Source organism: Haematobia irritans, chromosome 1, assembly GCF_050003625.1.
Source record: "Haematobia irritans isolate KBUSLIRL chromosome 1, ASM5000362v1, whole genome shotgun sequence".
Classification (NCBI taxonomy): Eukaryota; Metazoa; Arthropoda; class Insecta; order Diptera; family Muscidae; genus Haematobia; species Haematobia irritans.
Genome location: NC_134397.1, coordinates 124808095 through 124835034, shown reverse-complemented (window position 1 = coordinate 124835034; position 26940 = coordinate 124808095). Strand labels below are relative to the sequence as shown.

General features: G+C 32.7%; 1 protein-coding gene across 4 annotated transcripts; it reads right to left on the bottom strand.

Annotated features, from left to right (window-relative positions):
• Window positions 1-1368: 1368 nt before the first annotated feature.
• LOC142221790 (glycosaminoglycan xylosylkinase homolog) lies at window positions 1369-26940 on the bottom strand. Of its 4 annotated transcripts, none has more exons than XM_075291605.1 (6): window positions 26414-26940; window positions 8509-9680; window positions 5433-5519; window positions 4880-5370; window positions 4618-4818; window positions 1369-4557 (listed from the first exon to the last, which is right to left on the bottom strand). In XM_075291605.1, exons 2-6 carry the CDS (start codon window positions 8785-8787, stop codon window positions 4350-4352), a joined length of 1266 nt encoding a protein of 421 aa, XP_075147720.1. In that variant the 5' UTR covers window positions 8788-9680; window positions 26414-26940; the 3' UTR covers window positions 1369-4349. The 4 variants fall into 4 exon arrangements, with proteins under 4 accessions (XP_075147720.1, XP_075147719.1, XP_075147721.1 ...); XM_075291604.1 differs by having other exon boundaries at window positions 26418-26940; XM_075291606.1 differs by lacking the exon at window positions 26414-26940 and adding an exon at window positions 15808-16251.

The following is a 26940-nucleotide window of genomic DNA, read 5'->3' as shown; positions in this document are numbered from 1 at the left end:
AAATTTTCTATAGAAAGAAATTCTTGACAAAATTTTGTATAATAATAAAATTTTGACAAAATTTTGTATAGTACACAGAAAAAAATTTCACGAACATTTTTCCAATTAAAATTTTAATTGAGTTTTAAAAAATATTCAATTAAAAATTTAATTGATTCAACAAATATTTTAATTGAAACAAAAATCAATCACAAAAATTAATAGTATCAATTAATTTTTTAATTGGATCAATTAATTTTTTAATTGACCTTCAATTATTTTTTTAATTGATACTATCATTTCTGTGATTGAAGACATTTCAATTAAAAAATTAATTGGATCAATTAATTTCGTGATTGAACCAGAAAAAAAATTTTTGTGTAATAAACTTTTGACAAAATTTTCTATAGAAATAAGATTTTGACAAAATTTTCTATAGAAATAAAAGTTTGGTATATTATTTTTGGGGATCGGTTATATATAACTATAGACCGATATGGACCAATTTTGGCATGGTTGTTATACTAGCGCAATGTACCAAATTTCAACCGGATCGGATGAATTTTGCTCCTCCAAGAGCTCCGGAGGTCAAATCTGGGGATCGGTTTAAATGGGGGCTACATATAATTATAGACCGATATGGACCAATTTTTGCATGGTTGTTAGAGACCATATACCAACACCACGTACCAAATTTCAACCGGATCGGGTAATTTTTGCCCTTCCAAGGGGCTTCAGAGGTCAAATCTGGGGATCGGTTTATATGGGGGCTACATATAATTATGGACTGATATGGACCAATTCCTGCGTGGTTGTTAGAGACCATATAATAACACCACGTACCAAATTTCAACCGAATCGGATGAATTTTGCTCATCCATGATTTTTGCATGGTTGATAGAGACGATATACTTCCACCATGTACACAATTTCAGCCGGATCGGATGAAATTTGCTTCTCTTAGAGGCTCCGCAATCCAAATCTGGGGATCGGTTTATATGGGGGCTATGTATACATATTTCGTTCGGAAGTTAGCGTGATTTCAACAGACGGACGGACGGTCATGCTTAGATCGACTCATAATTGAAATTGAATTGAATCGACTCAGAATATATATACTTTATGGGGTCTTAGAGCAATATTTCGATGTCTTACAAACGGAATGACAAAGTTAATATACCCCCATCCTATGGTGGAGGGTTTAAAAATATAAACTTGATATGTCTAACATTTCGAACACTAGCCATTTATGAGAAATTGTGTTGTTCACAATGATAGTAAATCGCTCAGCATAAGGTTGTGAGGTACTATGTCACCTATATGCTGAGTACTTGTCGCACCACCTGGTAAAATAAGATAGCATGCCTTTAAAAATAAAATGTATTTGAATAAAATTTGAAATATGTTTTATTTAATACAATCTGGAGAAAATCAATAAATCGGAGAATTATCATATATGTGCTTAATATACATACAGAGTATTGTTGAACTAACTATTCTTGGATCACTGAGGGATATTTAAAATGCGTGAAATACATCGTGAATAATGTACATTTTCTATGATTTACTTAATTATATAAATAGAACATTGAAATTGTTTTAAATTTTCTATCTACGTAAATTAAAATGAAAGAATAGGATAAACCAATAATTTAACTAATTATTTAACATATTGCCTACTTAAATTAAATGGGGTTATGAATATAATATAAATATTGAATTAATGATTTATGGTCATATGCAGCATAGTTTATCGAAGGAATTTACATTTTAAAAGAAGGATTCAAAATTATTTAAACGTTTTTTTTTGTTTAATATGAATAATTATTAATATGAACAATTATTAATATGACTAATAATTAAACTTCAAAATTCATTATTTCTAAAATTTTTTCTCAATCTCTTGTGAACATTTATCACAATGATACACCATCAGTTAGTAAAATCTATTGTTTCATCGTTTTACAATTAATGGCAGGACTGGTGAAAATAGGAGAAAACGGTTCTAATGGGAGAATAAATAAAATAAAACAACAAAAAACAAACAATAAAGATAAAGCTGAAAATAACAAGAAGAAGTTCTTTGGCTGGCACTTTCATATTTTGATCAAATGTATTTGAAATTTGTAGCTCATGTTTTATAAAATCCTAACTCGAAGCATTAGATTTTGTGTATCAACTTTTAACGATTCAAATCCATGACTCCAAATACGTAAACAAATTGTCTTTCTACAAAAAACAAATTACCAAAATATTTCCAATAAAAAAAACGTAATCAATTAAAAAACTTGTACAATTACCCTTTCAATGATATATGGCCAATATTGCCTCGATTATAATGGATTAAAAAAATAAAATAAAAATAAATTTAGTTAAGAAAATGATCGAAATTTTTAATTAAAATATTACTTATAACAATTAGCATTTTATTCCAATCATTAGAATATTTCCAATTAAAATTTAATAAAAAAATACCAAAGAAAAGCTGATTGTTGAAAACGTAAAAAATAAAGTGTTGTAATCAAATTGTAATCAAATTATAAAATAAAGTCGGTAAAGGAAATGGTTTAAAATTATTTAATTAAAATGTTACTTAACCCAATTAACATGCCTACCGGCAAAGGATCACCCCAGGACTAGTCCCTAGTATCTATACTGTATGGGATCCCAGCAAAAAATACTTCAGCAGTTTATAATTTATTTGCCTTTTTGGTATAAAATAAAGTAGGCGGTGCTTCAACACTGCATGAATCGGTGGCAATAACGCAAACGTGTAATCAAACTAGTTTATGATCATTCATTTACGTTATTGCAACCAATTCATGCAGTATAGATGCATGAAAGGTAGTGCTGTGTTCCTTCACGCCAACAATGCTATTATACTCAAGATTATATATCACTTCTGAGCAATGTTTCTATTAAAATGAGGGACATCGCCCGCAAAAATCAGCGCTGATTCGGTTGTTTTGTAAGCAGTCGGTACTGCCTCTCTCCCTTACAATCCTGCTGAAATAGCGCTACATTTTTTGCTGGGATGTTTCTATTTATGACTGAAGCAATTTCAATTAAAAAAAATATTCGGTCAATTAATTTCGTGATTGAATCAGAAAAAATGTCTGTTACTATTCATTAGTTCATTAAATTTTTACTCAAACTAAAAAAAAAAAAAAAAAAAAAAAAACTAGCAAGAAAGTCCTAAATTGTATGAATAAAATTACAAGAAAATTATTTCATCTAAACCTAAAATAAATAAATACATAATACAATAAATAATTGTTTGTCTCAATTTTAATTGAGGCAATCAAATTTAATTGACTAACCCCCATTTTCATGAAGCTCCGTTAGTGCTCCGTTAACTAACGAACTTTTAAACCGTATTATGGGCATAGCTGTCATCTTGCCTATGTATTCCATATGCCAGGTAGGATCTTAACTTCCGAAAAATTTTCAGTTAAAGTTAACCGGAGAGAAGATGTTTGACATTTACTTTCTGTTTACTGGCAGTTAAAGCCTAACGGAGCTACATGAAAATGGCCGTAAAACTAATTAATTTTTTTATTGAATCAATATTAAAAATTATTTAAAAGTGCCGAAGAAATAAATTATTTTATAATCAAGTATTATTTTATTTCTAATTAATTTTGATACTATGATTTTTATGATTGAAGCAATTTCAATTAAAAAATTAATTATATCAATTAATTATTGAATCATTACTGAAACGAAATCCATGCAGTAGTGGTAATAAAATGAACGGAGCCGTGATATTTCAGTTGTCGACCACTCATGTGCCAACCAGACTCGGCCCCTTACATCGAGCACGCGTAACTCAAGGGTGAGAAACAAATCAAGTTCTGCATTTATTTCGTACACACAGTGGCTGTCCAATTTGCCACATGCCAACCCGGAAGGACTTTTCTATTTTGCAGAGCTAGGTAAGAACTGGCAGCTACAACGACGTCTACAGCAAGGAGATTACAAGGTCTTTATGTGAATTTTATAAAACACAATATAAATGTTAAAAGATGGTATTATAGGAATTTTGAAACTGGGCGGACGGACTTTAAAATCGAAAGTTTTTACCGATACAAGAAAAACAAAAATTATTACAGATTTCGATTAAATCTACATGAAAGAGTTCATTTGCTTTGTCAAATAATAACGTTAATTGCATTTTTAAAATACGGGCTATTATGTCTCTTATAAAATTGTATTATAATTGTAATACTATTATCATATCTATAATCATATCATACCTATACATATACATAAAATTGTCTTTTTTGTTCGTTAAAAAATATTAACTTATGATATGTTTTATCCATTTGTTTAACAGTCACAGACGAAATTGGATTTCTTTTTGCTTTCACTTATAAATTCTTAAACATTTTCTCGCCTTCGCGATCCATGCAGTATTCTACCACAGCGTAAATAACTAAGAGCCGTCGTTCGACTCCTCGTTTGTGCTTATCCGTTATCAAAGGATAGAGAGCATCGTGCTTTGATAGACGATCGACAAGTTCGGTAAGGACTCCACCTGAAAATACCTGTAATCGTTCCCAAGTTGTGGTACGTAATCTGTAATAAAACTCCATAAATAAGGCATGTAAATAAAATCTATCCATTGAGGTTACTTACAAACAACACTGATATAATGGGGCCAAAATATCTAAATGATCTTTATGTGGATTACCAAAGGCTTTACCATTATCTATGAGAACAACTCTTTCCTCCCGTGTCTCATAATGATGACGGTCACCATTTTGTATTAAATAATCAAAAATTGCCACGTCAATAAGATCGAGAAGTCGTATGGTCTCCATTTTACCTTTGAGTGATCTGTAATGGCATACGTATATAAATACAAATTAAATCATTGATACTCCATTTCGTTTCTTACTTGCAGTAGTTCATATCATCTTCCCATGGAGCACGTTTTTCCTCTTTGTATGTCCTTTGCCAAGGTGAACGCCTTTTTGCCAATTGGCCTGGTATTATATAAATAAGAACACCTTCAATATTGTTATTCTCATCGCCACAAACAGTTTCCTCTTCATTGCAGTAGTGACATTTGCCAAAAAGGCAATATTGTTCGGTCTCATTATCCCCCGGTGTAATGGTCATTGTGTTTTGAAGTTCCGAATCTCCTTTGTCGTAAATATCAGTTTTTAAATTAACAATCCGCCCCACTACAATGGGAGTCCATCGAAAATCTAAAACAGCTCCCAAATAGAATGCGTAGACTTCAGCAATGTGACGATCTTTTCCACTGTATACGGGACCATCTATTACAATATCTCTGGGATACCATTGTGGCTTAAATATAACCTTTTGTTGATTGGATAAGCGGACCAAGAGTTTGAGCTGAGTCCCTCGTGATAAATTATTAACCTAGACGATGAATATATAAGAATTGGGGAAAAATACAGAAAAAGTATATATTTTTTTTGTACCTTAGTTATTGGTTCGTTGCGCAGCGTTTGGAGTAATTGGCCCATTGAAGAATCGTACAAAGGATAGATTTCATTTTCATGTGGCCACTGTAAAAAAATAAAAATATTTCAAGGGATATATTTTAACTTTAAAAAGTATAGAAGTAGAAAATTCAACTACTAGCTGTCTGTTATCTCCATATTTTTAGGGTTAACTAAATTCGATAATGTCAAATTTAAGTTTTCGGACATATGCATTAGAAGATCCAACAACATTGAAATATTTAAAAAGTTTTAAAAAATATTTTATATAAAAATATTTTATAAAGTTTACTAATGAACATTTTCTACACTCAAAAAAAAGTGAACTCACTATTTCACTAAAGCCAATTTAACTATATTTTAGTTCATGAACTTATTATATTTGGTGAAAGTTTCATTTACTCTAATAATTTTTTGCGTACGTTAGTTAAATGAACTAAAAGACAGGAAAAAATTATATACAAGTTAAGGATAGAGATTTACTAAATTCGTATTTGCCATAAAATAGTTCATTATTTCTTCAAATTTGTAAATTTTACTACAAAAGCGTCCATGATGAACTTCGTATGTCACTAAAGACATTCTTGCAATTTTGAACTCCAATTTTTTGCTTCAAACTACAAAATTTTCTTTAAAAAGTGAAAAAAATTATTTATGTATAATAAATTTTCTTGAATTTGTCGAAAAATATTTACTTATTTTTGTGATATCGGCGCGATGCCAGCGCTTGTAATACTGTTTAGTTAAAAATTTCTAAAAATATTCAAAATTTTCTAAAATTAATCAAAAGTTTTCTTCCTGGTGGGTTCACTGTTTTTTCAGTGTATAAAAAATTTAACCGATCAATATTTTCTCAAAAAAAAAACATTCACCAATTGCTTTTTTTCTATAAAAAAAACATTCACCAATAATCTTCTATATAAAAAGTTCACTAATGAACTTTTCTATAAAAAAGTTTACTTATGACGTTTTTCTATATAAAAAGTTCACCAACGAACTTTTTCTCTAAAAAAGTTCTCAAATGAACTTTTCTATAAACAATTTCCCCAATGATTTTTTTATGTAAAAAGTTTATCAACTAATTTTTTTATATAAAAAGTTCACCAATGAAATATTTATATGAAACTTTTACCTCTGACTTTTTCTATAAAAAGTCCACCAATGAATTTTTTCTATATGATAAGTTCACCAATGGTGCCATCTTTAACCAAATCCGGCGTTTCACAGTATGGTGAAACAATGGTGAAATTTTCAGTGAAGTTGAAGAATTTTTATTGGGTTCGCGTCTAGACAAAGATCCGCTACTTTATTTTTCTATATAAGGTCCGGGAGGTGCACGTCCCCTTTGCCCAACCTATTTTTACAGTACAGTGAAAAAATTTAACTTCTCTGATTTACTTGAAATTTACAGAGGACTCGGGGGGAGATTATAAAGTTAATATGGGATACCTAATTTTTTAATATATGGACGGAGAGGGGGACTTCCCCGTGCCCACCATTTTGGAAATTGGACCTAAGTTCTTCGAAATTTTCCGAGAGGAAGTTCTTCGAAGGTTGGGGTAGGTATCTAGACAAAGATCCGCTACTTTAGTTTTCGATATTTAGTCGGGGAGGGAGATCTACCCTTTGCCCGACTTTTTTAATGTACAGTGAAAATAATTTATTTTAATTTAGAACAATAATAGTGATTGAAGAAGAAACCAACAAAAACAAAACTTATCGGATTTACATGAATTTAATAAATATTTAGTATTTGGACGAGGAGGGGGACCTCCTCCTTTGAAAGTTTGACCTAAGATCTCCGATTTGCTTGATATTTTAATAGTTCAGGGTTGTCTCTGAACAAAAAAAAAAGCCTAACTCTTCAATATTTTTCGAGGAATGTGAAATTTACATGGAATGTGAGAAGGTGAGCAAATAAATATAGGATACGTGATTCTTCGTGATTCTGGTTGAGGATTAAATTAAAGTTTTCTGATATTTATGGGTACTTAATGTTTTGATACCCGAGGGGAGACGCTCCTTCTTGCCAGAATTTTTAAGTAAAAACCTTAAATCTTACACAATTCAGAGGGTGCTTCATTTTCTGGTATACATTTTTGTTTTTTATTTGATTTCCTTACTGACTAAAAAAGTTTTTTGTCGGTCTCGTTCGAACATTCAGATATATTCTACTTAGAATGAAATCCGAAGTAAGCTTGTCATGTATAACGTTCATAATAAAGTTTATATGTACTTAAAATTTTTGTTCGGCTGCTTAAAAAAATAGATATATTGTGTTCACTTGCAACCATGTATCTTACGCGGGCTATATCTTCTTCTTTAACCTAAAAAAGCCGTGATCAATTTCACCAATACATTGAGCACTGTATTCATGTGAATTTTGAAAATAACTTCAAATCCTTTGGAATTTTTTATTTCTTATCCTTTTAAATACTCTGTGAATGATATGGTTGTTCAGATATTTTTAAAAATAATCCTTCAGTTTTCAAACAGAAGGCAGCGAAGCGCACCGGGTTCTACTACTACTTATATAAAATAAAAAGGTTGCATTTTCAAGTTTTTGAAAAAGTAGATTTTTGAAAAGGTAAACTTTTCACGTTCTCGACAAAATTTGGAAAAGTATACCATAGTCGATTTTGAAAACAATCAAAGGTCAAAAAAGACTTCAATGGATCAAATTCCATTTGGTCTGACCATCGGACAAATTTTGGTCCGGTTGGACGCTGGCCATCATGTTAACCAATGCACCACGGTTGCTTCACGAGGGCATAGGTTCAATATCGAATATAAAATCATTAGTAATTCCCGCGAAACTCTTGAATATTTCAGCCATGAAAAAATTCTGCACAAATAAATATTACTGTTTTTCAATTACAATGTTAATTGAAGTTGAAGTAATATCGAATTATAAAATTGATTCAACTAATTTTTTAATCAAACTGAAATTCTAACACAGAAATTAATTTGTTCAATTAATTTTTTAATTGATTTTTGCGATTAATAGATCGGCTATGACTGAGGGTCAAATTGAACTATACACATTCGCACTTACCCAATTTGCAATATCCCATAGAACTGATGCATTTTCATATGAGGCAGGTTTATAGTTCTTCAAAAGCTTATTGCGATACATAAAGAATCGAGGATTTCGATTTAAATAGGCTGGCTTTAAATGTCGAATTTTATGCCTTATCACATTTTCCAGAGCACGTGTGCTTGACAGTGGAGGTTCTTGAGCATTCAAGTAATACATGAAGTATAGATTTCCGCCAATTGCCAGGCATAGAATGCTCACAAGAGCAACTATAATTATAACGGTACGTTTATTCATAATCAGCTGTTAGAGATGAAGGCATTCAAATACAAAAACGTCAGCAGCAATGTTGTGGTAATAAAATCACCGGCAGTGTTAAAACAGCAATAAATTTGAATAATTTTTTCTTTTATACACAGATGACTTGTTGCTAGCTTTTGGCATTGGCGAAGAAGGTGATTGTAATAACGAAGATATTGACAAATATCCAACAATTGAGTTGACCAACTCAATAGCGATTTAATTAGGACGAACGGTATGCCTTCTTGATCGATGCAAATGTTGCCGTTGCAGAAGTTAACTGAGAGAAAAGGTTTATCACTTTGTTGTATTAGTTTTGGCAGAGATTTACGAGAGCAATTCGTCATTTGGTGAAATGTTGGCGGGAACATAGGTAAAGATGGGTACTAATTGCTATGGCTATGGCTTTTCGAAATATTCGTATATTTTGTGTTATACGATTCGATCGATGCCTAATGTGTTTATGTCAGCACCGATGTACGCTTTCGTTCTTCCCGCTTAATTCGAGGTGACACGAATCTTTAGTCTCTTCACATAAAAAAGGCGTCCAACAGCTGAGCAATTGTTTGTTGCTGACAATAGTGGCCTGGTCACTGCTATGCAATAAACCATTTGTTGTCCAACAGATTTCGTTTTAAATATCATTAGATTGTGGTATCAGAAGAGCAACGTCTTAACGAAGTGCAATGTTGGGAAGACAAGTGTAAATGCCCCATTACTCATGATTAGAACGACTTGATTAAGTGTGTTGATAGCAAAGAGAGTCATCTGTTTGAGGGGGGATTTGATAGACTGACTTTGGCCGTTTTTGTTGTTTTTAATTTTCGCTGCACATTCGCATAATTGGGCAATTTTAATATATCTATCTATTGTTTATATTGGGACCAACACTGCAAAGAAAAAATGCACACATATTATTAGTTGAATGATGATACACTCATAATCAAAATTCCTGCCAAAAATAGCAAAAAAAAAACCAACTGTTGTTTTTTAATAGACGTATAACTGCCATTTTAAAGTCCCAAAAAAAACAAGCCCAGGCCGAATCGTATGTACCCTCCACCATGGATTGCGTAGAAACTTCTACGAAAGACTGTCATCCACAATCAAATTACTTGGGTTGTGGTAATACTTAACGATGGCAAGGTATCTTAAAAATTCTTAACATCGTTTTCTAAATTGTAAGTTAGTCCATACGTGGTGTATATTAGACAAAAAGGTATATATAGGTAAATCTACAAATAATTACACACCGATATGGGCTTTTGCGCGGTAATTAGAGAGTCGGAATTGAAATATGGGGACTATATGTTATATAGTTATGGGCCGATATGTACCAATTTTTGCATGGTTGTTAGAGACCATATACGTACACCACGTACCAAGTTTCAACTGGATCGGATGACTTTGCTCCTCCAAGAGGCTCCAGAGGTCAAATCTATATATAATATATATAATTATGGACTGATATGAACCACGTTTTGTGTGATAGTTTGAGACCATATACTAAGACCCTATACTAACATCTCTAAGAAGCTCCACAAGCCAAATCTGTGGTTCGGTTTATATGAGAGCTATGCGTAAAAGTGGTCCAATATGGCCCATTTGCAATACCATCCGACATACATCAATAACAACTACCTGTGCCAAGTTTCAAGTCGATAGCTTGTTTCGTTCGGAAGTTAGCGTGATTTCAACAGACGGACGGACATGCTTAGATCGACTCAGAATTTCACCACGCCACACCCAGAATATATATACTTTATGGGGTCTTAGAGCATTATATCGAAGTGTGACAAACGGAATGATAAAGTTAATATACCCCCATCTTATGGTGGAGGGAATAAAAATCTCACCAAACATATCCAATTAAAAAGTTGATAGAAGCTGAAAACGTTTTCAATTAAAAAACAAGTGAGTAAAGTAGAAAGTCGGGCGGGACCGACTATATCATACCCAAAACCATCCCTACTGAATTAGTAAACATTGTTTGTGGGGTATCAATGGTACAGGTTTGGGGAAAACCCGCATTTCCATATTTAAGAACATTAATGGGTACATGATTATGGGAGTTTTATCACAATCTGAACAGAAATGTCTGATATTAGGAGCTATAGTTGATTATGAACCTACAGAGTTAGTATGCCACTAATATTGAGTCCATTATTAAAAAAAAGAGCAATCGCTCAATTAGTGTGGCAATAAATCCAAATTTCCGAAAATAGGGCAAAAGATTTATATAAGAGCTACTTGTAAGTCTAAATATATCGGCTAATACATGTATATTTGAAATTTGAGCAACATTGGTTAATAAATAAAAGTAGACCTAGAAAAAAGTGTCTTCGAAACTAAAGGAAAAAATGTTCAACAATTTAGTTTAGCCATTTTATTTCCATTCAGTTAAATTTTTGTGTGAAATAATAAAATTTACTTGTTCCAGTAAAAAAATCCTAAACTGAAAGCAGTTAGGAATAGTTCATTAACTAGAATAAGTCATGGCATTTTACTAATACTGTTTTCTTCGCTGGGTATAAGAATTTACTACTGAAAAAGAAAATATTATTCACTGATAACAAAGCATTCGTAAAAATAAACAAAAACCGAACTAAAACCAAGTTTCCTCAAATTTAGAAAGATTTCTTATAAAATGATAATTCTGACTTCCTTTATTATAGAAAGCTAATCATACATACGAATAACACTTGGCATAGAAAAATATTTTAGTTCATTCGTACTAAGAAGTATTCAATCCTTTCAAAACTTAAGGAAACACACTTGTTAGAATATAGGAAAATTTCCTAAATTTCTTTTATCTTCCTGTAATCGATACCTGTCATCGATGTAATCGACGTGTTTGCGCGTGGGTTGTTTTTTTATTTGGAATCGCGTTGTTATGGTATACGGAGAGATTGTTAAAAAATAGTATTGTAAAATAATATAATAAAAAACAAATAAAATATATAAAATATTTGTTATTTTAAATTAGTGAGAAAATGTTCTTTTTTGAAAATTGGTTTATAAAAAAAGAAAACACCAGCAGAATAACAACCCCTTCATTCGACTTCATTTTGGAATCTTCAATTATGAGGTAATATTCAGTGACACTAACCTTTTGTGAAAAAATTGGTTTAGGATTTTTTGTTTATATTTGTAGGTATTGAAATTGTAAAAGGTGGACAAAATTACTAGGCAGCAACTTATTCAAAAAATTTAATTTTAAATTTTTTCATTCTGTAGTATAGTGGTACATAAATATAGGAAAATGTTAATTAATATATGAAATGCGTTCTACCTAATTTCTACGAAAATCATATCGTTCAATCAAATAAAAATGTCTTTGGCGCTATACGAAGTTCAACTTTCTTCACAATGAGTTCATTTTAACTTAAAGAAGGGGTCAATTTTTCTGGGTGTATTATGGCCACATTTGGGAAAATCGATCGATGCATATATATCGAAGCTATATCTAAATGTGAACCGATATTGACGATATTTTCCAGATTTGGTTAATACCACAGAATGTTACCCTGTGCTAAATTAGATAAGTAAGATCGGGCACTAAATAAGACTATTATGGTCAGAAATAAAGTTATATAGAGTACATTTTTCAAAAACGGGCGACACATATATATATGGAAGCTATATGTAAATGTGAACCGATTTGGATTATATTTTAGAGGTTTTGTTGATATTACAGGAGATTACCTTGTGCTAAATTTGAGTAAGGTCGGTTAATAAATGGGACCACTATGGTCAAAAATATGGTTATAAGAGGCAAGTTTTTGAAAATCGGGCGCTACATATATATGGGAGCTATATGAACCGATTTGAATGACATTTTGCACATATAGTCAGTACTGTAGAACATTAGAGTAAGCCAAATTTGGGTAAGATCGGTTTATAAATAGGGGTTTTATGGCAAAATTTGTGAAAATCGGGCGATACATATATATGGGAGCTATATATAAATCTGAACCGATTTCGATGATTTTGTGCACATATAGTGAGTGCTACAGAAAATTAAATTTGGCCAACTTTGAGTCAGATCGGTTTATAAATAAGGGACTTATGGTCTAATTTGTGAAAATCGGGCGATACATATATATGGGAGCTATATCTAAATCTGAACCGATTTCGATGAAATTTGGCACACTTAAAGGGTGGTCCATCGGATTATTTTGTGGCAATTTTGATGATTGAAATCTGACCTCATTTGTCGAAATCGGGCGATACATATATATGGATGCTATATCTAAATTTGATCCGATTTCTTCCAAATTCAATAGCGTTCGTCCTTGTGCCCAAAACACACTCTGTACCAAATTTCATCAAAATCGGTTAATAATTGCGACCGGAATCCAGCAAACAACAAATACATGGACAGACGGACGGACGGACACCAAGCGCTAGATCGAATCAGGAGGTGATTCTGAGTCGATCGGTATATATTTTATGGGGTCTAAAATCAATATTTCTGGTAGGCACATTGTTTGGCAGATCAACGTTATTGTAGTGGTTTAGGGTATAATTAATTGATAGATTGAGACATCACGTAACGAATTTTCCCCGCATCGGATGGATTCATTCCTGCAATTTTAGTTTTCACTCACAAGAGGCTTGTTTATATTGGACTATATAAAATTATGGACCGATTTGTCAAAACTGGGGATCGGTTTATACGGGGGCTATATGTAAAAATGGTCTGATATGGTCTATTTGCAATACCATTCGACCTACATTAATAATCAATATTTAAAATATAACTAATCTGATGCACTTGGGATGAGCGAAATTGATGAAATAACATTTTTTTTTAGGGATTTTTAAAAACAATATCGGAAAAAAACATTTTTTATTTTTTGGAATAAATAAATTAATTTAATTTTTGAAGGATATTTGTGTCAAAAAAGAATTTAAAATGAATGTGTATCTTTGATTTTTTGATCGAAAGGAGGAATATATCGTGTGCACTGAAAAAATCTGTTCCTTTAACGGAAAGCAAAAACGGATTTGCAACATCCATTTGAAATATCAGAGTCCTTCTACGCGTTCGATCAAAAACTGCAAAATCCTGATAATCAAATTTCAAATAGCTTGTAAGTTTTTGTTAAATTTATTTATCCTTTTTTGCAGAGGGAAGTATTGGCTTTTAAAAAGCGTACAAAAGCTATCAACGAAGGTCCAAATTGATTCCCATTAATAATTATGGGCACAAACTTGGAGCTACAATTCAGCGCATGTGGAAAGTCCAACAAAAGGGTTTCAAAAGGAAAATTTTAGCCGAACGCTATTCTATTGTGAATTGAAAGGTAATAAAATATTTGTAATTTTTTTAAATATTTTTTTTATAGATTTTGTTGATTACATTTGAAAATGATACTGGGTCTACAATTCTAACTAAAACAGGCCGTTGACCTCTGCTGTAGACAGAGTTGGGGAAGATCGGGAGGTATACGGTCGGAATGGGAGCCATCGTGGTGCAATGGTTAGCATGCCCGCCTTGCATGCACAAGGTCGTGGGTTCGATTCCTGCTTCGACCAAACGCCAAAAAATTTTTGAGCGGTGGATTATCCCACCTCAGTAATGCTGGTGACATTTCTCAGGGTTTCAAAGCTTTTCTAAGTGGTTTCACTGCAATGTAGTACGCCGTTCGGACTCGGCTATAAAAAGGAGGCCCCTTGTCATTGAGCTTAACATGGAATCGGGCAGCACTCAGTGATAAGAGAGAAGTTCACCAATGTGGTATCACAATGGGCTGAATAGTCTAAGTGAGCCTGATACATCGGGCTGCCACCTATCCTAACCTAACCACACGGCCGGAATAATTTTTTAATACGAGGGCGGTTCTTAGCCTATCAATGAAAGAGAATAGTTAGTTTTTCAAAAATATTTTTATTTTTCAATATAATCTCCTGAAACTTCAATACACTTAGTCCAACGCTTTTCTAGCAATTCTATCCCTTGATTAAAATAGTTTTTTCAAGGTCTTCAAAATAGTGGTTTACAAATGTAATCGCATCTTCATTTGAGGTAAAACGCTTGCCAGCAAGGAATTTTTTTTAGATTTGGGAACAAGTAAAAGTCACTGGGAGCTAAATCAGTAGAATAAGGTGGGTGGTCTATATTCCAGGCAAAATGAATGTATGCAAAGAGTCGGGCTTACTTGGACAAATGAAACTATTAGATTTTTGAAGCTTTTTTAATGGGGGGTATTATCTCCTCTCAGTAATGCAGCTGACATTTCTGAACGTTTCAAAGCTTCTGTAAGTGCTTCACCGCAATGTGAACCCTCATTCGGACTTGGATATAAAAATGGGGTCCTTTGTCATCACCACATTAGGCAATATCGAACAGAACTCATTGATAATAAAAATAACGGGCTATCGCTATATTTAATCTACACTAAAAAAGCATCAATAGGGCTGTTTTCTTTTAACACTTGATGTAGCATTTGTATGGGCTATCCAGAACATCGTTGCACTGGTGTTCTATCCAGAACATCTCATCAGTGCAAGTCGAGTCGGTGTTACCAGATTGCATTTTGATAAAGTGACGCTTTTTAGATTCACAATAGCAGTTTATTGTGACTAATTTATCGAATATCATGAAATTCAAAGTGATACAGTGTCATGAATAATCGCAGAAGTAAATATTTATAACTATTTGTTTTCTGTGATTGTTTTTAAACAGCTGATGACAGTGTTGCATATTTTTTGGAGATGTCCTGGATAAACGAGTACTCTGTTTTCTTTTAGTCCGTGACTGCTTAGGGTATCCAGTGCAAAAAGAAAACAGCCCTAATAACAATAATAAATTAATTGATTTTTTAAAATAATATTTTTTTAGAATCTATTGATTAAAAAAAACCAATCAATTAACACTTTTACTGGAGCATTTAAGTTTTTACAACAATTGGCGTCGGACATTTCCGTTATTGAAGCATTTTTAATTAAAAATTAATTGTATTAATTAATTACGTTATTGAATGCAAACTAATTTTTCTTATATATACATACTAATTTTTAAAGGCAGTGTATCCAATACATCGCCATGTGTATGTACAGTTGAGGTTTATCTGTGGCCTTTGAGCTAATTAATTTTTGTTTGTATTTTCAATGTAGTTCATAATAATTTATTCGTTTGTCTTATAGATTTGTAGAGCACAAAATGTATGCCGTTTCTCCTTTTTTTCACAACGAAATGTTTATATTGAAGAAGTATTTACAAATTGCATAGTTTATATGTTTCATTTAATTATTGCAAGATAGTATTAAGTCAAAATTAAAAATTTCAATACACTCGAGGAAATAAAATTTCTATAATCAACATCGATATGATTTTGTAATTAAATTAAAATTTTCTTTAGTTTGTTTTTTGTATTAGCATTGACCGTAGTGAGGACATGCCAATATATTCATATGCTAGTTAGGAGCTGAACTGCTGACAATTTTTCAGTTATAGTTAGATATCTGCAATTTACTTTCTGTTAACTGGCAGTTAAAACCTACCGAAGGTAAAAGAAAATGGTCATAAATTATATATTAGTTTGTTAAAAAAAATTTTTTGACACCATTTGATTTCTCAGTAATATAATCTTGAAGTAAATAGGATCAATTTTAATAGAGCGTTTGTAAATCAAATGGTCATACAATATTTGTACCACAAGTCATCGATTTAAATTTTTGTTTAAGTTATAAGCACTTTATTTAACATTTTTTGTAGTATGCAGTTTTCCATAATATTTTTATATTTTGAAAACATTTTTATAACATTTCAAATCGAAGTAGGAATTCTCGTTTAAAAAACTTTCATAAAGATTTACCAAACAAATTGCACATTTATGCACTATTGTATATTTTTCAAAATATTTTTATTATTACATATATACTATAACCAATTAATTTTTTATAAAAAAACCTTTAAGTTGAAATAAGAATTTTCATTACTTATTAAAACACTTTTAAATATTTTTTATTGTTTTTTTTATTTATGCTTTTTTATTTTATATAATTAGACACTATTTCTGCATAGGTTTTCAATAAATATTTTTTTTTCACAATTAAGAAAAACTGCAAAAATATGTATATTTCGAACTGTTCGAGACAAATTTAACCGAGCCACTGATACAGTGCAACCGTAAACGACTCCCTTCGTTAAGCAACTATCTAATCATGCACAAGATCACACTTGGTCTACCTAGCTAGCCAAATTGTGTATACATATAAACGAAATGAATTGCACATTTCAAAATAACTAGAAGAGCCCTTTAAACAATTTAATAAAACACCACACATTTCGCATAAAAATAAACACCTCAGACTGACACTGCAACAAACCCCATAATAATAATTAAAAAGAATCACACCAACAATTATGGCTACAATGCAAAAATATTCGGCTATAACGATATGATATGGGAGAATATCATATCAACTATTTAATTAGAAAAGAATTTGTGGCATTACACATTCGTTGAAATGAAATTTCAATTTCACTGTTGATGATTATTATGTTTCTGGATTGATAGGCATTCATGATTAAAATAAAAAAAAACTACATATTATTACAATTTTTTAGTCTTGAGCTTATTAGACATGAAGATTAAGGTATTGGTATTATTACGAGGGCAGTTCGGAAACTTCTTAGCCTAGCACAAAAAGCGCGGTATAAATAGAAAAAAGTTAGGTGTTTTGGAAACTTCCATCTCTGTTATGAACACATGTTAAATTTTGTTTCGATCTGGCAACTCCTTCATATAGAAACAGGTGTTCAAAAAAGACGCATCCGCAATTTTTTTACAATGGAAAAATTAGAAATGCGTGCTGTCATTAAATATTTACATGAAAAAGGTTTATCGGGACAAGAAATTCATAATGATATGGTGAATGTGTTAGGTGAAAGTGTTCCTTCATACGAGACAGTAAAAAATTGGGTTGCTGAATTTAAACGTGGTGTTACAAGCGTGGTGTTACAAGATGAACCACGTAGTGGACGTCCAAAAACAGCAGCAACAACAGAAATTGTAGCCAAAGTGCATTATATGATATTAAATGATCGACGAATAAAAGTGCGTGAAATTGCTAATATCATGGGCATCTCAAATGATCGAGTCCGTTTAATTTTGCATGAAGAACTACAGATGAAAAAGCTTTCTGCAAGATGGGTACCGCATTTGTTAACAGTCGATCGTAAGTTATTGAAAAGAAAAGTGCCAGATACCAATACACACAAGCCTATAGAATACTCATGTTTCATAGACTGGAACCAGATCTATACTGAAATATAGAGATGATGATTCATTTTGCTACAGCAAAAAAAAAACCTTCCGAAAAAGTAGTTTGGATACCCTATTTGTGATCTGGAAGTAGTGCAAACTTGGATCATCTCCAATGAATTTTTGTTACACTTTTATTTTCTTATTATCTAATTTTTACAAATTGAAAAACTTCTTAGCTTCCACTGGGGATTGAACCTGGATCTGTTGCCACAATAACAGAAACCACTTACACTCAGCCACAAACACCATTGAACACGATGCATCAAAACGTATATTCAAATATTTGTGATATGAACCTATTTCCTGATATGTTCTTTATTATTTCATAATGAAAAAATAAAGAACGCTGGGTTTGACCCACTCACTAGCGGAAATATTTTTTTTATTTATTTTCAATCATCAAAACATAGGAAGCCTAATAAGGCCTATAATACGTGTATTGTAAGATTAACTACTACGACTAAGTCGCAGTATTACTAATTTAATGGTAAATTTCTTATCGATGATAAATACATTAAATTAAAACTTGGTCCCCCAACAACAAAGTATTGCAAAATTAAATAATATAAAAACCCAATATCCATTAAGAAAATGGTAACTCATTAAGAATGTGTGTCATTAAAATGATCCAAAATATTACCCTTGTATGATTGGTAAGAAAAGGAAAAATGTCTTAGTGAATTAGGCAAATGATTCCAAAAACGAAGAACTCGAATCAAAAAAGACTTTTCACATATCGAAGAATGTATCATAGGGCCATCAATTTGAACATTTCGCGTTGAATTTATAAATGAAAATTTATTTACAAGGACTTCTGGTTTTCTTGATTGCATAATATTAAAGAAATGAAGAACGGTACGCAGATTCAAGTAATTTCGAAAAGTGCAACCAAGAAAATCAGAAGCACATGCATGAATGTATATAGCGGACAATTCTGTGGACAATTCTCTCTAACCTATCTAAATTGTAAGACCCTGTTCCAGAAAATATTTCAATGCCATAGTTTACAAGAGACATAAGTAAAGCATGGGCCAATTTTTTACGAATATATTTGTGAGTATAAGCCCTCAATTGGTATAACTTTCTTAAAGTGAGGCAAATTCGATTTGATAGATAATTTAAATGAATATCAAAATTTAGATTCGGGTCAAGCATAACCCCAAGACTTTTAAGAGAATCAACGTAATCAACTATCTGATTATTGATAACAATTTGAGGGCATAAAATATTGCGAGTTCTTGTGTGGAAATGCATAGCTTTAGATTTAGCTGGGTTGATCATTAATCCATCATCATTCCTATAAAGTTATTAATATGATCATTGATTAAAGTTTCAGAAGCGTTCGGTCCTAACAAAATAAAGATATCGTCAGCAAATACATAAGGCTGACAAAATGTATTCTCTGTCTGAGATATGATATCATTAATACAGGACAGAAAGAATATTGGTCCCAAAACGGACCCCTGAGGCACACCTGATGTAACAACGCCGATACTAGAATTAAACCAGTTAAATGACACATACTGCCTTCTATCTGAAAGATAAGAATAAATTAATTTGCAGGCCGTTCTAGAATAGTTAAATTTGTGGTACAATTTCTTTGTCAGGGTAATATGATCAATACGGTCGAAAGCCTTAGTAAGGCCCAAAGAGACCAGCGCACAGTGGTCGGTGCTATATGGAGTTAGCGGCCAAAATTACTTCCCGTAGAGGTATCATCGTGAAACTTCGGTCACGGGTTTATAATTATGTCAGGACTATTTAATGATAAAAGGGGATTGATTGATGACGGTTTGGTTTAGCCCCCCATATATACCGATCTCCCGATTTTACTTCTTGGGCTTCAAGAAACTGTAGTTTCTATCCGATTTGGCTGAAAATTAAAATCTAAAGGTATTTTAGGACCACAAATAGGAGTGCCTATAGGTCCATGTATTTGTATAGCTCTCATATAGACCGATATCCCGATTTTACTTCTTGGGCTTCATGAAACTGTAATTTCTATCCGATTTGGCTGAAAATTAAAATCTAAAGGTATTTTAGAACCACAAATAGGAGTGCCGAAAATGGTGTCTATAGGTCCATGTATTTTTATAGCTCTCATATAGACCGATATCCCGATTTTACTTCTTGGGCTTCTAGAAACCGTATTTTCTATCCGATTCGCTTTAAACTTCAAATACAGAGGTATTTTACGACCATAAATAGGTGTGAAGAAAATGATGGTTATAGGTTCATGTATTGGTATATCTTCCATATATACCGATCTTCCGATTTTAGTTTTTGGGGTTCTAGAAAACATACTTTCTATCCGATTTGCTAAAAATTAAAAATCTAGAATTATTTTAAGATCACAAATAGATGTAACGGAAATGAGGTGAATCAGCCCATGTGTCGGTATAGCCCACGTATAGACCGATCTCCCGATTTTACTCCAAGGGCTGTAGTTTTTATCCGATTTTCATGAAATTGTAAAACAAGATTGTTTTGAAAATTCGCCCTATTTTCATCGTTATATTTTGAACCAATTAACTTATCACAGATCCAAATATACATTTTTGTTCGTCATCTCAATACCTCAATACAGGATCAATATAAGATACGATGATTTATGGAAGGAACGTTGGGCTTCCTCTGCGACCTGCGAGCAAACCAAACTGATTTGGAACGACAAGAGCCGCAAGAACTCTGATTTGTTAATGGCGACCTGCAGAGATGATATGAGAGCATTGATAGGCATCATAACAGGACACATCACCCTTAGAAAACACATGGTAAGGATTGGCTTATTGACTGATGATATTTGTAGCATTTTTTGTTATACATCGTTTTTTTCGGCACATATTTTTGTATAAATATATTTTTTTCCATTAAATATCAACAAAAAATTAAAAATTATCGTGATTTGCAAAACCTTCCATAGAACTTCCACGGATGTGAAAAAGTCGAACTGCACAGGTTCAAATCCCAACGGGAATGAATTATTTATTTATTTATTTATTTTTTTACTAATTTTCTATATTTTTTTTTTTGCGAAATTTCATTGTCCAAAACTTTAATTTTCACTTCAAATGTCCTGATTCCATACTTTCTAAGACTTGTCCAAAAGGACTGCATCGGAAGAGGAAAAAATCGATAAGGGATCCCGGAACGCGCTTTAAAAGAAATGTTTGTGGACTTGTTCAAGAGGACTGCATCGGAAGTGGAAAAAATTATGGGGGATTCCGGAATGCGCTTTAAAAGAAATGTGTGTAGAACAACTTCCAATTTTTTTTTTTGTTGGGTACTTCTTATGGAAATTACATACAAGAATTATTATTCCCAAATTGAAATATTTTTCACCGCAACTGCAGCGTTTTTTTCATACAACTACAATCTCTTAATTTTATTTTAAAGATCATGAAATCATGGTGTAGATTTAAACGAATTTTAAGGTTAATCATAAGTCAACTTCGACTAGTCAACATTATCTGAGAAGAAAACCAAACGAATTCTTGACCCATACACTCATAGAAAAAAGTCTGCTAAAAACAGCAGTCGGTGTTTGCTGTTATATTCTTGTACTTTCTAGTCTATCGAATAAGAATTCTTAAAATTTTTAGTTTCTAAAATATTACTCAACGTATTTCTAAAAATTGAAAACGTTTTTGTATATTGCTGTCCTATGATAAACCTAAAAGATCCTAAATGCGATTAGCAAACTTTTTGTTAGCTGTTATGACTTAATTTGAGAAATATTCAGATTTTTAATTAAATACATGATATATTCTTAATATAATGTTTTTATCGTGTTACGATAGCCCCTAGTAAAACATATCCAAAACATAGTCCAAAAATGTAAGTTAATACAGGAAACAATTACTTCTAATAGAGGAGTATTTTTTTGGGTATATAAATTTTCCCTAAATGGAAAATGTATCAAATTTTTAAAGTTGACACTTTGGATCAATCTCTCTGTATTAAAAGAGGGCTATATATATCTTAACTGACTAAAATTGCGAAAATAAAGAAACATATTCTTGAAGCATTTTGAAAATACAAGGCTGCATTGCGTTACCTTAATATACAAAGGCCCTAACTAATGCAAAACGAAGTTTAAAGAAGGAGGAAAAAACTTAATAAAACAAGAAACACACCAGATACAAAAAACATTTAAAATGCAGTTTTTATTATTAACATCAGACAAATTCAGAATTATAATAATTTTTTTAATATTTATATTTTTAATTAATTTGTATGACTTATGGCTTTTTGGGTTTGAATTTTTGAAAAAAAAAATGGGTTGGGGCTTTTTCTTGCACAACTTAAAAGAAAACAAAATAACATATCAATTCATATTTAAGTAAAGCAAATATTGGAATTGATAAAACAGTTTATATTTTAAGAGAATATAAACATAGGTTTTATAAGGTAATTGTTCATAAAAGTGAATCGTACAGACCGATATCCCTTCTCTCGCCAGTAGCCAAGACACTTGAGGCACTACTCCTCCGTAGCCTTGTGGAGAATTTTCCAGCTGCCCACCATAAACATGGATTCCGGAAGGTATACAGTACGACGACAGCTTTACATGCAATTTCGACACATATCAATAGGGGACTTAATCAGCACAAGCCGTGTCATAGGACGGTCCTCGTGGCGTTTGACCTATCGGTCAACCATGCCACACTATTTGAGGACATCGAGAATACGTCCCTACCGGCAGGAACGAAGCGTTGGGTTCTGAATTATATGTGTGGACGCCAGTCGTACGTGGAATTCAGGGACAAGAAGTCAAAACCCCGTAGAGTTAAATAGGGAATTCCACAGGGCGGGGTGATATCTCCGGCACTATTTAACCTCTACCTGTCCTCGATTCCACCCCCTCCTGATGGCGTCGAGATTGTTTCTACGCAGTACACCCCTGGATCACCTTTATGCGGAGACCAAGATCATCCCAGTGCGTCGATACAATTACATGTTGTCAACGCAGTACCTCTTGAGTTGCCATCGAAGTTGTCATCCGAATGACCATCTTATGGATAGACAACCGCCACCCAGGAATGTAAGGGTTGATCTTTACCTTCTAGGGCCCGAGATCCAGCGTTACAAAACAGAGCCTCTAGATCAGGCAGCATACCAGCGGTGAGAAGCTACAAGTTAATCCAGTTCTCGGAGTCCGACCGCCGCCAATAGCACCGGAGGAGAGAGACCTCCCACGACACACCAAGGTAGTTTTGGACCAACTAAGATCAGGCAAGTGCAGCCGCCTCAATTCATACTTATCAGTGATTTATAGCAGCGTAGCTGACGTGTGTCCCATCTGCAATCAAGGGCCACATGACACTCGTCACCTTTTTGCTACAAGTTGAACTACACAAGCATAGAACCAAATGGATGAAACCACATTAAAAACTATTACAACAACAGCAATAACCGCTCAAAGACACACATAACACAAAAGCAATAAAAACAAAATCAGATAATATATGCTAACTATGTGTTTTTGCAGTAATAAATGAGTTAGGCTTTTTTTGTACATATTGTGTGGGTATGAGTTAGGGCTTTTTTTGTACATATTGTGTGGATATGAGTTAGAGCTTTACATTATTAACTTATAACTTCGCTATTTTTCGACGCATCTCCGTAAATTTTTTTTATGGAAGGTGCATCTGATGGTGCTCTGTCAGAATCGGCAAAAAAACACGATTTCATGTCTATATTAAGGTAACGATTGGCAGCCCAAATCTTCGTTAGTGGCAAATATTTTGAAAAAGAGAATTCTACCAATCTACCAAACAGTAAATCAAAATAGAAGGCAGTGTTTGTATTTTAAGAAGAAAGAGAATACTTTCTCCATTTAAGCAGACTTTTTCTTTGGGTGAGTTCCAAGAATTTTGTAAGAGATCGATATTTGCGCACAACATTGACATCGACTATTTTTATTAAACTTGAAGTTTAACTGACCAATTCAATTTATGGGGCGATTTGTCGTCCCAAATTGGCTAATTAGCTTTTAACGAAACAAAAAATTCAAAAGTCGATCACTGAGATTATTCAACTATTATGCGGCATCTGGGGAGTAAAGAAAGTATAATTATAATGGGGTATACGCAGGCCAAGTTATAAGAACGATAGCTATATATATCTATTGTAGGTTAGGTTAGGTTAAAGTGGCAGCCCGATTAAGTTTCAGGCTCACTTAGACTATTCAGTCCATTGTGATACCACATTTACTAAAAGTACCTGTTACATATGGGTGCTTCTAGTTTTAACCGCTGAACCTTCTCGATTATTTTCTTCTGTTGTACCAACCAGATTGTTCCAAAAACATTAGCAGACTGCTTAAATTAACGTTTTCTAGGTCCGCCAGTAATCTAAAGCTATATACGCCCAAAAATTTGCTTACGCCTTACACAAAATTCAGGACACTCACACAAGAGGTGTTTAATTGATTCCTTTTCCTCCGCATCGTGACAGCTCATACAATAGTCATTATACTTCGCGCCAATAGTTTTTGCAAAATCGCCTATCAGGCAGCGACCCGTTATAGCAGATATCAGGAGTGATATCTGACATCTTGAGAACACTAGTATATATAGTGTGCGGAACGTAATTCCCGCGGAATTTGTTCATGATGCTTCTATATAGTAATCATGACTAAAACAAGTAAAGTCGGGCCGACTATACCATACCATAAACCACCCCTATTTAATTAGAAAACATAAACATTTCCATATTTAAGAACATTAAGGAATGCATCTTTATGGGAGTTTTATTATAATCTGAACAGAAATATGTGATATTAGAAGCTATAGTTGATATTGCGAACATAGAGTTGGTACTAATTATATTGATTCCATTATTAAATAATTAAATCCATTATTAAATCGCTCAATTAATTTGGATAAAAAATCAAAATTTTGTGAAAACCCTGACCAATGTGTGGTTTAGGGTATAAAAAATAATTAAACGTTTTTATACACTATAAAAAGTTGATTTTAAACATAATGAAATCATTTTAAATCATGGGGTTAATTAAACGAATTTCAAGGTCATAAAATGTCAACTTCGTACTTTTCCAGTAAAACCGGAATTTGCACTCTTTGCTAAAATTAGCAAAACGGACCAGTAACAATTTACCATAAATTTATTAAAACAACAACATGAATATATCATAGTTTTTACTACACTTGTAAATGCATGTACGATTTGTTTATGACTAAAAGCAGCTGGTAATTACTTGCTAACTCTTACAAGCTTCCACAGAAACAAAAAACTCCAGTAAAAACTTGCAACATCTAAACCTACCCGACTCACCACAAGATCATTCTGGACGCACCCAACCCTTGTGGCAGTGTTTCTAGATCTGGACACCAGTTAAAGTACCAAATCATAGAACAAAATGGATGAAATTGCATTAAAAACTGTTACAACAAGAACAAAAATTATCAGGACCAGGAACTATTGAAGTCAACTGTTGCGATGATCATGAAAATAATTTTTATACGCCCGAATGCAGTGAAAATAGTCTAAGGAATAATAGCTTTTTTGGTATACTGAAATATTCCCTTCTATTTACCTAGTACGATTCAGGACTAGTAAAATAACAAGGTACTCTCGAAACCTTAGCAGTTTTCAGACGTCAACCCATAAAACCCAACGAATATAAATTCATTCTTTCAACTCCACCAGATATTCTCTCTTTATCCCTGTATTGTAATGAGCGTGAAGCAAATCTTTCAGTTGTAAGCGGTGGATTAGGTATTCTTCATTCTGAATCTTGTATATCATGATCTAATCATAATACAATCCATATATCTTACAAATTTTCATCTCGTTTTTCATAAATAGCATAGTTGCTAACTATGGTTCTTTAGTCATACGAAATCCTAGTCTATATAAAAATTTGTATTTTAGGGTCCTTTCAATTGATTAAGCAAGGGTTTGTTATTGTGCGACTATATTATATGTGACCCATATAGAGAAACAGAAATACTGCCAGCATTACTGAGAGGGGATAATCAATCCATGATCCTTTGTATGCAAAGCGGACATGCTAACCATTGCACCAGGGGGCTCACTAATCATTGCTAAGTCATATGTCATAAATTAAACCACCAACAAAGAGTTTTTTTGTGTACCTCTAAGTCTGGAATATGTTAGATCCATTGACCCATTTTGGTGGATCGCCTACAAAAAAAGTAAAACCTATGGCAGAAATTATCAAAATTAGTCGAGTAATACTTAAACAAAAATACTATTTTATGACTTGTTCATTTCACCCTATGATCGCAAAACGAGGAAGGATGTAATGTAAGTTCTCATTAATTATGACACAAACACAATATCGCCAACACACATACCTACCAACATGGGAACAAAAGAAGGAGAAGAAATTCACTTGCATTATTTGGCAGCAGTGCGTCGAAATGTTTGCCATCGTCCCGCAACCCTCACATTGGCCAAGAAATGACAAATGTGTAAATGTACTTGATCGACGTATGTGGCTTTTCGGTTCTTGGAACATTGACCGTCCGAATTTCTGTTATTATTTTTGCGATTTGTTGGGCATATAGCGCACACACATTTTTCTATTTTAATATTTTGTATGTTGTTGCCGCAAATCTATTTTCTAATTCTCATTTATTGTTGTTTCAACCTTGACTAGGTCTCTAGGGTGGCGAGTGAATGAGTAGAAATGAAACTCAATTTTGTGGGTTTTCTTGATGTCGTTTTGGGCAAAAGTGATTGATGGGTACCGTTTGTTGTCTTTTTTTCACTTTTATATTGTATTCATTTAGCACTTAAAATAAAATGTAAAATTACATATAAAAAACACAACAAAAGAAATCACAGAACTCTTCTTCACATGTACCGGGAAAATGAAAAC